Below are 14,487 nucleotides of genomic sequence, written 5' to 3'. Positions count from 1 at the left end.
ATTTGGTGAGTCCCACAAACTTAATAGTAATTTTTCGAGTCTTTAATGGGACTTTTTAATCAAATAAAAATTATATTATAACTCCTGGTATTATGGGATTCACGTAGGTATTCTCGTTTCGGGAAATTTTGCTGGGGAATGAGACTGTATTTTCTAGCCAGACAAGCAGACTGTTGGACCCACTTTATAAGTGGGTCAATATTATAGTGCTTTCTACTATTTTTAGACACCCTTGAACGCGTTCCAAGTGTCAGAATTGGCGTAAATAAATCCAAACTCCAAATTGTCCTTTTTGCCCAATGCTAGGTTTAGAAAAAAATTCATAAAAGATTCGTGGGTGGCCAGAAAATTATAATTCCTTTTGTAATAGTATAATAACATCACTAAGGACTACGGGGCATGGTTATAGAATTTTTGGGGTTAGTTTGGATGGTTTTTTGCAAAATGCTAGTTTTAAGCTTTATAACTGAATTGTGTAGTTATTTGAGTTTTGGTTGGTTTGGCGAGCCCAGGAAGGGCAATATGATATTGTTGTAGTGTGGGCTTGAGGCCATTGGATTAGAAAGTGTTGTTTGAGTTACTTTACAGATTGAGTAGGTACTAAGTATAGGAAAACTCTGTCAGATTTTTAGCATAAACTTATAATATCTTTAACTCTGTCAGATTTTTAGCATAAACTTAGAATATCTTTAACTCTTTAAATTATTATTTTTTTTTTACTTAGAATGTCTTTAACTCTTTGAATTATTATTTTTATTTAATATTGATAGATTCATGAATATAATTATTTAGGTGATTTGGGCCAACCTTTCTCCTCTGTCCAGCCACCTCAGTGACCTTCGGTTGTTCTGTGAATAAATATCGATTTTATTTATAATTTCAATATTATTGTTATATATTCAAGGCATGCTCATGCATTCACTTACTTATATATATATATATATATATATATAGAGAGAGAGAGAGAGAGAGAGAGAGAGAGAGAGAGAGAGAGAGAGAGAGAGAGAGTTAAATGCTAAGCATGCTCTTGTGTTACTTATTTTATTGATGAAATTATTATAGATGTCACCTTAAAGTAATTTGGAGATGTGTGTGTGTGTTGGCACGTGTGCGGTGTGGATATAGATATGGGTAGGACCGGTAGTCAAGGTTGGAGTTTGACTCGTTAGGATCTGATCCTTAGATATGGATAAGTTGAAGTGAGTACGGCCTTGAGTTGACCTCGCTGACAGGTATTGAAATTAAGAGAGCTGTATAGGGGATCAGCTACCATATATATATATATATATATATATATATATATATATATATATATATATATATGTTAATGTGATACATGAGTGTGTGAGTACTTTAAATTATCTTTTATGCGAATATTGTTTGATTTATTTTGAAATAATATGTGTATGCTGCATTTTCATATATAGGAATGCATTAGATTTAGATAGTTATAGAAATTGTATTTAAAATTAATATCTCACTCTATGAGTCAAACGCTCACCCCTCGTTTAACTATTTTTCCTTAGGTGACAGGTAGACTTATTAAGAATAACTTGCTTTCTTTTTCGCACGTTTATCAGAAAATCTTAATTGTGTTTTTATTTCTCTTATTTCAAATTTTAGAACTTCACATGCACTAGTAGTGTATTAATCTTATTTGGAGTTGTAATAATTTAATCTTTTGGAGTTGTAAACTTATTTATGTAGATATGCTTGGATGTTTGAGATACTTATTTTCTATGGATCTTGGGAGCTGAGCTCCTATCTGATTAATTATCTGTATTGAAGATTGTGAGGATAAGTTGAGCTCCGCAGATTATAATATTTTTGTGTTTACAAGTCGAATGAGTTTAATGCCCCCCATTGGATAGTTTAATTTATGACCGGACTTTATCTGTTTATTTTTTTAAAATTAGACTACATTTTTTAGCTTTATGTTTGGGCTAGAAATAGTTAGGCTTATTACGACTTCGGCCGCCGTATGCTGATTTAAGTCCTAGTGCTAATTTGGCCCAATCGTGACAATGTTAAATGGAATTTAAATTGACATTAAAATTTTGAATATCATGTATATTAAAATTGAAACAAATTTTTATTTTTAAATGATTATTAATTATTAATTTATATTTTAATGGTAACTAGTATAATTTTGTATTTAATAAAAGATTGAACTGATTAATAAATTACTTATATTATTTTCTAACTATATTAATTCAAGTATTTTAATATGTTACATGATTAAGTTATATGGATTTCAGATCATTATAGGTAGAGTGAGGATTTGGTTAACTGAACTAATTTTTAATTGACTCGAAAAATATTAACCGAATAAAGCCAAAATTGAGAGAAAATTAAATTTCATTGAAACAAAAAATATTTAATCGGTTATCGATTATAACAGAATTAATCGAAAAAATAAAATATATATTAATATTATGAATTAATTAATTATTAATAAAAATATATCTATAATTTTTTATTGGTAAAAAATAATAAATATAATTTAATATTAATAAAAAAATAATTATAAGTTAAATTATCATTATAAAATTATAAAAATTATAATTATATATAATATATTATTAATAAAATTATAATTAATATATTAATTAATAAAAATTTGATTTTTTTAATTAGTTCTATTACTTAATTAAAGATAATTGAACTGAAAATTGATAATTTTTATAATTACTAAGTGAAAATTAAATCAAATTGAATTTACTCTAATCAAAACAATAAAATTTCTATAGTTCAATTTGATTTACAAGAAATCTCTAGTCAACCTTCTTGTAAAAGATTTTTTCTTAATATTAAGCATATTAATATTAAATAAAAATATTAAATTAACTTCAATAATTTTTTTTTTTTTTTATCTTCAATCTTTCTTAATTTCTAAGAATTAGTCCCTTTAACAGTCTTCACAGTTGTCTCAACTCTTCCTCCTAGTCCCATCCCCATCATTCGATTATAACTCCATGGACGCCCCTAACGGCAAGTGAAAAACCTGCCAGACCCAGCAATAGGGCAGATGCTCGAGACCCATCATTGTCAACTAGGCCCAAGGCTCGAGACCCATTATTGTCCACAAAGGAGCCCTACAACAACCAAACCCTAATAGAGTTCTGGGTCACCCGAATCCGAAGCAAAAATATCTGCCATTTCAATCTAATCTCTTCTTCTCTCTCTTAATTTAAAAGGCCTTAAACCCTTTCTCTATAGGATTGATTCGGATACAATTTCCTGTCTCCTCTTGTATCGTTCCTTCTCTCTCTGTAGATCACTAGTAAAACCCTTCTTCGCAGCCTTCATACACTCAATAGCACCACTAAACCCTTGTATTTGCTCTTTCTGGTCTCAAGTTAGCTTACCTAGGGTTAGTTTTGGAGTCTCCTTGATCCCAATGGCGGAGGAAGAAGTTGTTGCTCCGGCGGCTAGTCCCGTCCCCTCTGATCACAAGCGCAAGCTTGAAGATTTAGAGCCTGAAGCTCCTCATCCCACTGAGACCAATCCCGAACAGGAAGCTGACCTGAGCGCTGAGCCCGATGCAGATAAGAAAGCTGATGATGTGGTTGATGGAGATTCGCCAGATGCCAAGCGGCTAAGGGTCGATGAGAGTAAACCCGATGGTCTAGGTAATTGCATTGCTTGTTCCGGTGTAATGGTTTTGTGGGATTTTCCCCCTTCATGTTCGTTGTCTTTTGTTTGTTCATTAGGTATTTAAATAAAATTTTTTAATATGGGTTTTATCATTATCATGAGAAGATGCTTTGTATTTTAGTGCTTGAATATTGGTCTAATAATCAGTTTTTGTTGGTAATTAGCTAGCGAAAACGGTTTTGAAGGAGCGAAGTCAGAGGAACACGCAAAGGAGAGCGTTGAAGAGCCAGGTGTTGAGAATGAGAAAGCAGAGGATGCTGCTCTTCCTCCGTCTGAGGGGGTTCCTGAAACAACAGTTAAAGAAGAATTCGCTGCAGATGGTCATGACACTGTTAATACCCAACAGGCTTCTGTTGAGGATTCGAAGACAGATGATGCTGAGGAAAAAGAGGAAACTGAGAAACATTCTGAGGAGGACGAGGATCCTGCATCTGACGCTCAAACTACCTCACGCAAAATGGAGGTTCCCAATGATAAGGTGCGCTAAAATAGCCCCAAAATGATAATTAAAGTCTTCAGGAAAGTGAATTATTAGAAGGGATTTTGAAGGTGATGCTGTAAAGTCTTACTGGGATCAATTGACTTTGACATATTTTTAGGTTAGGAAATGGTAGCCGTAATTGTACCACAGTGCATAACAGAAATGATTGATATTGCCGCTAACAAAATATATAACCAATTGTATAACGTATGCAGAATATATTGTGGCAATCACATTACTGTGATCCCAGTGCAGCCATTTTGCTGTTTCTATTTGCTATTTTGATGATTGGATTCTTTGTGGAACTTGTTTTTTCCAGAAAGCCTTTGACAGATATGTTGCGTAAATACTGTTTTGCAGGTTGGGGTTCTTATTGGAAAGGGTGGAGATACTATTCGTTACCTGCAGTATAATTCTGGGGCAAAAATTCAAATCACAAGGGATGCTGATGCTAATCCTCAATCCACAACAAGGCCAGTAGAAATAATAGGGACTTTAAGTAGTATAAAGAAGGCTGAGAAGCTCATTAGTGCTGTCATAGCAGAGGTAGCTGAATTAATTTTATTTCCTAAGTACAACTTCCTTGTGTTTTTTTCCAGTTTTCTTTTTCTTTTCTTTAACATGCTATGAGTTGATTTGGAGATTATGATGCTGATTTTCTATCATTCCGTAACATAAGCATGATTATTGCAGGCTGATGCTGGTGGTTCCCCCTCCCTTGTAGCTAGGGGCCTACCTAGTGCACAGACAGGTGGAGTGGGAGAACAACTTGAGATGCAAGTTCCAAATGAGAAGGTTGTTGTTTACATTTATAGCTGACTATGCATGGTTATTACAGTAAATGCTTATTTGATATTTTTTAAACATACTTATGTAATCACTCCTTGTGCCAGGTTGGTCTGATCATAGGCAGAGGTGGGGACACCATTAAAGCTCTCCAAGCCAAATCGGGAGCACGCATTCAGGTAGTTGATGTCGTTGGCCTTGGATTGAAATTTATTTTCATATAGACTAGGCCATGATTGTAGTCGGTAACATTGTTTAGAAAATGTTCATCTTAGGATATAACTGACAAGCCTATTTTCATTTAGTTGATACCTCAACATCTTCCAGAAGGGGATGGTTCCAAAGAAAGGACAGTGAGAGTGACTGGTGATAGAAAGCAAATTGAGATGGCTAGAGAAATGATAAAGGATGTTATGAATCAGGTTTGTTATTTACGTTTCTTAGTTTAAGCACAATTGAGGCCTAGTTCCTTTCAGTTGTAATTGCATCTATTTGATAGCTATATTGGTTAATATTTGAGTAGTTTCTAATTGTATTCCTCAATTAATTTTTATGTTGATAAATTTTGCTGAATGGTTATCGCTATCTGTTTTAATCCATTGTGAGACCCTCTAGTAATGTGAAATTAAGAATTGAATAATCCAAAATGCGATATTGGATATTTGCTAGTGATTGAGTGGTGAATTTTGATGTTCCATATATGATTTTCTTTAATTCCTTGGTCAATGCATGTGTAGGATCTCATGGGCTGTACTCATACGCCATTAGTGTTTCAAGTTGGCAACATGTTATGAATGTGTGCTTTGCTTTCAGCACCTTGTTATTCATAGTTTTACTTTGATTAGTGGCATCTCATTGAATATACTTTTGTTAAAAAGGATGGATATGGCATAAAAGTGATCAACTTAGTGGTGCTTGTTTAACAATGATGTTAGGTGTATAATTTATGCGGGTGAATGCAGAAAGCAAATCCTTTTTTAAATATTTAATATGATTGGCATCATCTTTAAGAGCAAATTGAAGAGGAAATGCAAATATGTAGAAATTCCTTTAGAATGTAAGACCTTTTACATTCTTTTGTTTCTGAAGTCGGATTCTAGCAATTGCCTATTGTGATTCCAATTAATGTTTTCTGTGCAAATCTTGTTTGACTGGATCAATGAGATGATGGACTATATCTCTGGCTTTGCCAAGCTACATGCGGTTGTAGATCATGATTTGTTTTGTTTGCATGTGTAGCACCTTTTTGTCCATTTGAGGGAAGGTTATGTCATAGTTTTCTGTGGGAATTAGAGCTAATTACTTGATACGTGGGAATTTGTGGTATTGATGAATGATCCATTCCAAGGTCACTTGAATGCTCTTAGGAAGATCATATATGCAATCCAAGATGTCGGTTGCCTCGATTTATTTATGATGAAGGTGCCGATTTCGAATTGGTTGACTTTAAAAATGCAGATTTGGCTTTTGCCTTTCCCATGGGGTCAGCATTGCTTTCTTGGTGTAGCCATAGACAACCACCATTCACTTTCATCCACTGAAGAGAGATATCAGGCATTAAATCTCGCAATTGCTGGATGTTAATAGTTGGTAAGATTGCTTTGAGACTTGAAAGTTAAAAATCATTCAGTGAGACTGTATTGTGTTAACCTTAGTGCTCTTTAGTGCCCCTTCTATGCATGAGACATATGTTGGAAGAAGTATAATTCGTGGTGAAGTCATAGTGTATGAAGTCATTTTCAGACTAATACATATATTAATTCATATCTATTCCTGTGCTGAACATATGAAGAATGTGGTACATCTTCTATGACATGTATTGGGCTTGCTGCAAAGTTGCAATAAAGGCGCAATTACCAAGTTAAGATCAGTACAAGAATATGTTTTGTTGCCTTTGTAACATGCTAGTTTTCCTAAATGGAGTAACGTGATGTGTTGATGAGTTAGCATGCACGAATGATTTAGGACGGGCATTTGGTTATGATGAAGATCTTGACTCTTGAAGCATTGGTGTCCTATTAACTCTGATAAATTTTCAACAAATTTTCAACTTCAAAGGCTCCTCCTGAAATTCTAAATGTTTCCCTTTTATGGATTTTCAGTTTTGAGTTTACCTTTTATGCAATTATGTGTTGGTCATCGTGGCAGTGCAGAATTGAACTTGAGATTATAATGTTTGCAACAGTTTTGCAGTCCAACATGATTGTTTCTGCAGTTCATTTTGCCCCATTCTTTTGGTTTGTAAGTTTCTGCAAATTTCATGTATTAAATTGTAGTCTGAATGTAGACATGTGGATTCACTTCCTGATGAACTCTGGGTACGGTAACATATGTAGGCTTTTCTTCACTAGATGAGAGATGGATGCTTTAACATGTTTGTGTTGGGAATTCATATTGTTCTGGGCTGAACAGGATTATTATGTGTATTGTGTAAATTCAAAAAGGGGAAGCTACATAGAAGGGCCTATAGGCTGTCATTCGGAATGCATAAGTTTATGGCAGCGCTTTGTGTTTTCATAATGATTTGTGAAAATTTAAATTTATGGACAAGTATTCTCTTATATTATTAAAATGCGAATCTTGCCAGTTGTTAGGAAGCACGACTTTCAGAGCATATATACATGTGTCATGTGTGACCTGACCTATTTAAAGTTCCATTATTTCTCTATGTTTTTTCCACTGTCCCATTTTGCTTGACCTGCATCCTTCTCTGTTTGGCCTTTTAGTTCTTTAAATTATGACTGTCAGTTGAAGAAAATAATTCAAGCATGTATCACATGGTAAGTTTATTGCATCTTAATGTTCCAGGATTTTGGCCCAGAGACTTGTTATCCTCCAATGATTGAACAGGAGTAGTGTCCCGCTATCATTCTGTTTCTTGTTTTACTTTAAGAAAGGTCTAAAGGATGGGATGCTGTCTTGTACATGTTGTTAGTTATTAGCATGAGTTTTAATTTTATAAGATTGTTTTCCATTGTTTAGTTGCTAACTGTTATGATGTTGATGATTAATTTTATAATTGAAGCAATGTTTATCCCTTTTTTTTATTTTTATTTATGTTTTCTGTTTTCAATTCTTATGGCTAATTTTGTATGCGTTACATGCCTTGCATGTTATTATTGTCAGGGTTTTACCCAGGTGTTTGCTTTGGAAAAGGAGACATGTTTTTTGAATTTAAGCAGCTACTGTGCCTTACTCGTATTGTTTCTTTTAATTTTTTTAATAATTCCTTTTTATTGGATAATTGCTTCTTACTAACTTTATTTTTGTAATTTGCCTTGGGTAGACTGTGAGGTCATCACCTTACTCCGGCAGTTTCAACCAGCAGCATTCCTATCGACCCCGTGGATCCACTGGTCCATCAAATTGGGGTCCGCGAGGCCCTCATTCATCACAGCCAAGTCCTTATGATTATCATCACCGAGGACCTTATCCTTCTCAAAGTTCACAGTATCCACCTCCAAGTTATGGTGGTTATCCTCCCCAACAAATGGGCCCAAGAGGTAACTTTGGTTCTGGTTGGGAGCAAAGACCTCCCACCATGCAGGGGCCAGTTCCGCATGGTGGAGTTTATGACTACTATGGTGGCCAGGGAGGCCATGTATCTGATCACCCAGTGTCTGGCCCAATTTCTACTCCTGTTTCTGGGCATGCTCCTGGCCCATCCCCTACCCCTGCCATGTCCCATCCCCCATCACAGGTAAATTATAATTATGGGCAGCCACATGGTCCAGATTATGGGCATCAAGCTCCTTATTCCCAGGCGGTACCTTCTCAGCAGAGCTATGGGCATGGATATGATGAACCAAAGTATGACAATCATGCTCCAATGCAGCATCCTTATGGACATGGAGGTTCCCAACCAATGTATCCACAAGCCAGCAATCAACCAGGCTATGGGGCCCAGCAGCAGTATGGAAAGCAACCATCATATGGCATGCCATCGCAGGGACCACCTCCCCAATCATATGGCCCTCCTAGGCCTAGTCAACCTGGTGATATGCCTTATCAAGGTCCCGTTCAATCCAGTCAATCATATGGTCCAAATGTGCCACCTCAACAGCAGTATCCTTATGCATCAAGTGGGCCAATGCAGCAATCGTATCCTTCATATGGATCTGCATCAGGAGCTGAGGGGTACAATCAGGCAATGCCTACTTCTGGCCCCGGCTATCCACAGCAAGGTAGCCAGCCAGTTCCATCTTATGGTCAGCCTGGTGGACAACAGTCAACTGGCTACGTGCAAGGTCCAACTGGTGGTTATGGATCATACCCATCTTCACAACAAGGTTATCCAGAACAGCCAGCTTCAAACAATGCAGGTTATGGGTATCAAGCGACTCAAGATCCTGCTTATGGCAGTGTCCCTGGGGCAACCTATAGTGCACCACCAAGTGGCCAGCAGGCTTATGCTCAGCCAACAGCAACTCAACCAAGTTATGATCAGTCAGTTCCTCAGTCAGGTGCATATGGAGCGGCTCCAGGGAGTGCACCAGTTGGGTATGGGAAAACCTTGTCTCCCCAGCCTACTTATCCTCAATATGACTCAACTCAGATGTATGTTGCACCGCGCTGAGAATTTAGTTATAGCTTGATGGCGAGTTTGTACTGGTGATGCATATTGAGCTTTTGCAGTTAGTATTACAAATATGTTGTTATCTGGGTAGTATTAGCTTTAGATATTTGACATTTAGGTCTTCTTCTGACTACCAATCGAACACCAAGATTATGTATCTGCATGATGCTGACTGGGAATGCATCTAAGTTTATTGTCATTGTCGTTTTCTTTTTTGCTATGATCATTGTTTTCCTTCTCTTTGAAGTGGGCTTTTTGTGTGGATGGATTGTATGATTTTGATCTGGGGTTTTTATTTAAGCAAATCACAAGCAACCGAAGGAAAACTCTTTGAAATGATGCTTCTTTCTAGTTTATATTTCTGGGTTTCTATTTACAGGTTTTGTATTTCACATTTTATTTGTTTAGTAGTAGTAAATTTCAAAAGAAATTGGCTAGAAAAGTAGTTGAATAGGACTTTAAACCTGTAAAAAATTATCAAAATTAGAGAATTTGTGGTTGAAAATGAGGAAAATTAGTCTTTTATTCCTGTTTCTTGCAGCAGTGGTTGGTTGGTTGAAGAGTTAGCCATCAAGTCTTCAGAATGAACAGGAGCATAATGTAGCCCCTTCCGAGCCCTCGCCAGCCGGAGTTGCCCTTAGCTACTAAAGCTACCAAATCCTGCATTATCAAATTTTACTTTAGCAGGAAACTCAAGTCCAAGTTGTAATAAGTAATTTTTGTAACCTCATATTTCAACCATTTTTCTTATATTGTATGTGTATTTTTTTAAAAATATTTTATTTAGTTTAATTTAATTATTTTCCCCTTCAAATATTTTTTAAAATTTTTTAATAGGTATATTAATTTTAATTTTTTATTAATTGATCTCTAAAATTTTTTAATAGTTTTTCAAAAATATTTATAAAAAAATAAATAAGTGCAATAAAGTTTTATTTTTTGTTAATTGACCTTTCAAATCTTTTATTGACCCTAATAATTTATAATTTATATATTATAATTTAAATTAAAATATTAAAATTACTTGATTTTCATTAAATAAATACAAAAATTCAATAAAAAATTAATTACTCAAACTTTTAAATCTACAAATTAAAATTTGATTGGCAATTATTATTTGAAAATTAAATTTAAGCTAACCTAATAATTTCCTATCACATAATCTAGAATTAGATGAGATTTTTTTTTTAAATTTTATCTTTGCTCTTTCTCTCATTTTATGGGTAAAATATATAATTTTTTTTTTATCTTCCTACTCATTTAGTTTTTTATTTATTTATTTTATTCAAATTAAAAAATTATTCTATTTATATATATATACAAGTAGATAAAATTAGTGGTCTTAATACTTAAGTAAATTTTAAATAAATCAATTTAAATATATATATTTTTAATATATAAATTTAATTGTTTTACAAATCTCTAATTTTTTGCTCTTTAATTTTGATGATTATTTTTTTTAATCTTATTCACTTGTATCATATAATCTATACATTTGGTGTTTATATTTATTTATTTTTTACTTTTGAATTTATGAATTTTGTGCAAGAATTTGTATAATATTTTAATATCAATTTTTTTTATTTTTTGAATTATATAATTTATATAATAAAGTTACACTGTAATATTTATATTTATTATAATTTTTAATTAATAAAAAAATGTTTAATTTAATATTTTATAATATTTTTATTTACTATATATTTTATACTCTATTTTGCATATATATATATATATATATATATATATATGGTGTATTATAATTAGCCTAAAAAAAAATTCCCTGGCTCTGCCTTTGCTTAGTTGTATTATACAAATTATTCTCATATATTTCTTTAAATTTTCGGGCTTCTCACAATGGACGTTTTAGTAATTCTGATCAATATTTTACCATCTGAAAAATTTTTATGCATTTCTTGTCCAATTTTAGGCAACTAAAACATAAAATCTAACGGATCAAAGGATGTTTCAAACATGTATCAAAAAAATAAATTATGAAGATGAGGGATTATGCTGGAAATGCAACAAATAGCTATTCGTAAAAATTATCTTATTTAAATTCGAACCTATTAATATATTTAATATTTAAATTTAAAATTTATTTTTAAATATTTTAATATATTTCAAAGTCAATTATTATTTTCTTCAAAATTAATATATTTTATTAATAATTTATATTAATTTAATATTTTTATAAAATATTTAAATTTTATTTATTTAAAATATAATATATAAAATTACAAATATTATTAGAAAAATATATATATTTTTTATATTTAATTAATTTTTTAGGTTCGGCTAACAGAAAACTCCATTCCTTTCCCTAGCACATATTCTTACCCATGAAATCCCCCAATTCCTGCCGAGACCATCCAAGCCAAATTCTTACCGAGGACATCCAGCATCCAAACTCAATACCCACCTCCTTCCTTCAATCGAGCATTAGAGCCTACTCATTTACTATTCACTTTACTAGCTTTTTTCTATTAATTGAAAAGAAAAAGAATCAAATTGTTATCTTATCCCTAGAAATTGTGTATGCACATGCAGTTTGTGCTGCATCATCAAAGAATCTTTCAACTGGGACAAGAGTGGGAAGTGTAATGGGCTCATGGGAAAATCTTCAGGAATGAAATTTTCCAGAATCTAATTCTAGGAAACTGTTATATTTGACAGTTTGTTGGTGCTTCTTTTGCTCCTTAATTATTTGACAAAAAGCATCAATCTATTGCAATTGAAGGAAGATCTATGCACAGCCACGAAGGAAACTACAAGCAGAGTTTGCAAAGTATGGTTTATAATATAGTTAGTCGGCACCTTGCATATCATTATACCTTGCTCCTTCTCCATACTCCTCCGCCTCCACTAATTACAGATCCAAGTTCGATGCTTCTCCTCAACCAGAGAACCTTCGCATCATCTCTTTCACTTCATTTCCATCCTAAGCAGCATTAAAGCTGATCGAAATTTACTGCAGAACCTGGATTCTCGATTTGCTCAAACAAGCTACTTACCTAGCAGAAGCATTATCGCATCTGTTTATGGGTCGGGTATTAAAGCTGATTAAAATTTCGTACAATTCCATGATTTGGGAACCAAGGCAAGAGAGGAGATTGATGCTTTTGGCTTTCAATTTGGGACAGAAATGCGGCTGTATCAGTGATTTGAGACCTGAATCGGGCATTGGGGGAAAAATAAAAGGGCATTTCTGAATTTTCCCATTTGGCTAATAGAGATGTTAACAAAACGACTAATTAGTTCTATTTTGAATAACAGAAATGATTCTCCAATCAAGTTAATTCATAATAAATGTGAATGAATGGAGATATTTTTATAAATTTATTTTAAAAAAAATATGTTGTCTGACAATATTGCCCATTGATATATTTTTAGGAGAGAATTAAATTTTGAATTTGAAATTTTTTTAATGCATTTATAATTAAGGGTAAGTATTATTTAGTTTGAATTGAATAAATCGAATAAAATCACTTTAATTTAGTAATTTGATTTGATTTTTAAGATAATTTAATTCGGTTTGATTTTATATTTTAAGAATTTTAATTATTTCAGTTCGGTTCGATTTTAGAGAGAAAAAATCGGTCAAACAAAACTAAATCGAATTACTTTATTGATTTTTAAATTAATTTATTTTATGGGAAAGTATGAATTATGTGTAATTATATATATATAAATTATTTAATTTCATTGATTAATGGTTATTAGGTTCAAATTAATGTTAAAATCATATCAAATAACTTGAAATTTAAGTCTAAATTAAAAAATTCATCAAAACTCAAAAAATGATTGCTTCAAACTAAACAAAATCCAAATAGAGGGATTTGATTCAATTTAATTTTTAATTCATTTTCATTTTATTCAATTTCTAAAATATAATGATTCGATTAATTCAATTTTAATGATTCTATTCAGTTTGATTCAATTTGAACCAAATACTCAGTTTTATTTGTAATAACTTTAAAAAGCATATTACAAATTTCAATATAAATTTAACTACTTTTTGTGCACATATAAATAAAATTTATTTGCCATGTTAAATCTTCATCCCTTTACTCCCTACTTCTTCATCTATTTCCCTATTGTCTTGTGAATTATCCTCTTCTTCCACGCCACGTGCATTCCATCATAGCAGAGCTTTCCCTATTAATGCCATCGCAATGTCTTTTCCATACAAAAATTGATTTTTTTTTTAAATTCTAATATAAATAAATATATATTATATAATAATAATAAATAGTAAATTTATAAATTAAATTTAATATATATATATTAAAAAATTAATACTATATACTATGCAAAATTAAAAATATATGTTATATACTATATATTCACAAATTATATGGAAGCTATGCACTATATACTATACAAAACTTAATGTTTGATATACTATGTGTCTCACAAAGTATATGGTATTATATACTATATACTCACAAATTAAATGGGATCTATGTAGGATGGCAACGAATCAGGTACTTGATCCAATTGAACCCCAATAAAATGAATTTGAGTAGTATATAATCAGGTTGGAATGAGTTATAATTTGATTAATAATACCTGTAATGGGTTTGAGTTTTGCAAGTTGGATACCCGTTATCTAAATCCATTTATATAAAATAATTAATTAAATATAAAATATATATTTTAATAATATTTATAATTTTTTATATATTATATTTTAAATAAATAAACTTTAAATATTTTATAGGATTATTAAATTATAAAATATAAGTTATTATTAAAATTTTTTATGTAAATTATTAATTAAAATCTATAAATTTAAATCAGTTTGAATATTTTGTAAATAATAATAATAATCAGTTTTAAGAGGGGTTTGAGTAACTAAGAATAAATTTTAAATGAATTTGGGATGAATTCGAATATTAATAATATTAAACAGATTCGAATAGGTAATTTTCATGACCACTCTGTTACCATCTCTAAATCTATGTACCATATAGTATACAAAACT

General features: G+C 32.0%; 1 protein-coding gene across 2 annotated transcripts; it reads left to right on the top strand.

Moving 5' to 3' along the window:
- The first annotated feature begins 3,189 nt into the window (after positions 1–3,189).
- Positions 3,190–9,746, top strand: LOC110669912 (uncharacterized). 2 transcript variants are annotated; one of them, XM_021831772.2, is made up of 7 exons: positions 3,190–3,632; positions 3,822–4,135; positions 4,499–4,684; positions 4,832–4,933; positions 5,032–5,106; positions 5,230–5,346; positions 8,211–9,746. In XM_021831772.2, the coding sequence occupies exons 1-7, from the start codon at positions 3,401–3,403 to the stop codon at positions 9,498–9,500; spliced, it is 2,316 nt and encodes a 771-aa protein (XP_021687464.2). In that variant the 5' UTR covers positions 3,190–3,400; the 3' UTR covers positions 9,501–9,746. The 2 variants fall into 2 exon arrangements, with proteins under 2 accessions (XP_021687464.2, XP_021687465.2); XM_021831773.2 differs by having other exon boundaries at positions 3,191–3,632; positions 5,032–5,103.
- The last annotated feature ends 4,741 nt before the right edge of the window (positions 9,747–14,487 follow it).

The sequence above is a fragment of the Hevea brasiliensis genome, chromosome 16 (genome assembly GCF_030052815.1).
Source record: "Hevea brasiliensis isolate MT/VB/25A 57/8 chromosome 16, ASM3005281v1, whole genome shotgun sequence".
Classification (NCBI taxonomy): domain Eukaryota; kingdom Viridiplantae; phylum Streptophyta; class Magnoliopsida; order Malpighiales; family Euphorbiaceae; genus Hevea; species Hevea brasiliensis.
This window is presented reverse-complemented; position numbering and strand designations above follow the sequence as displayed.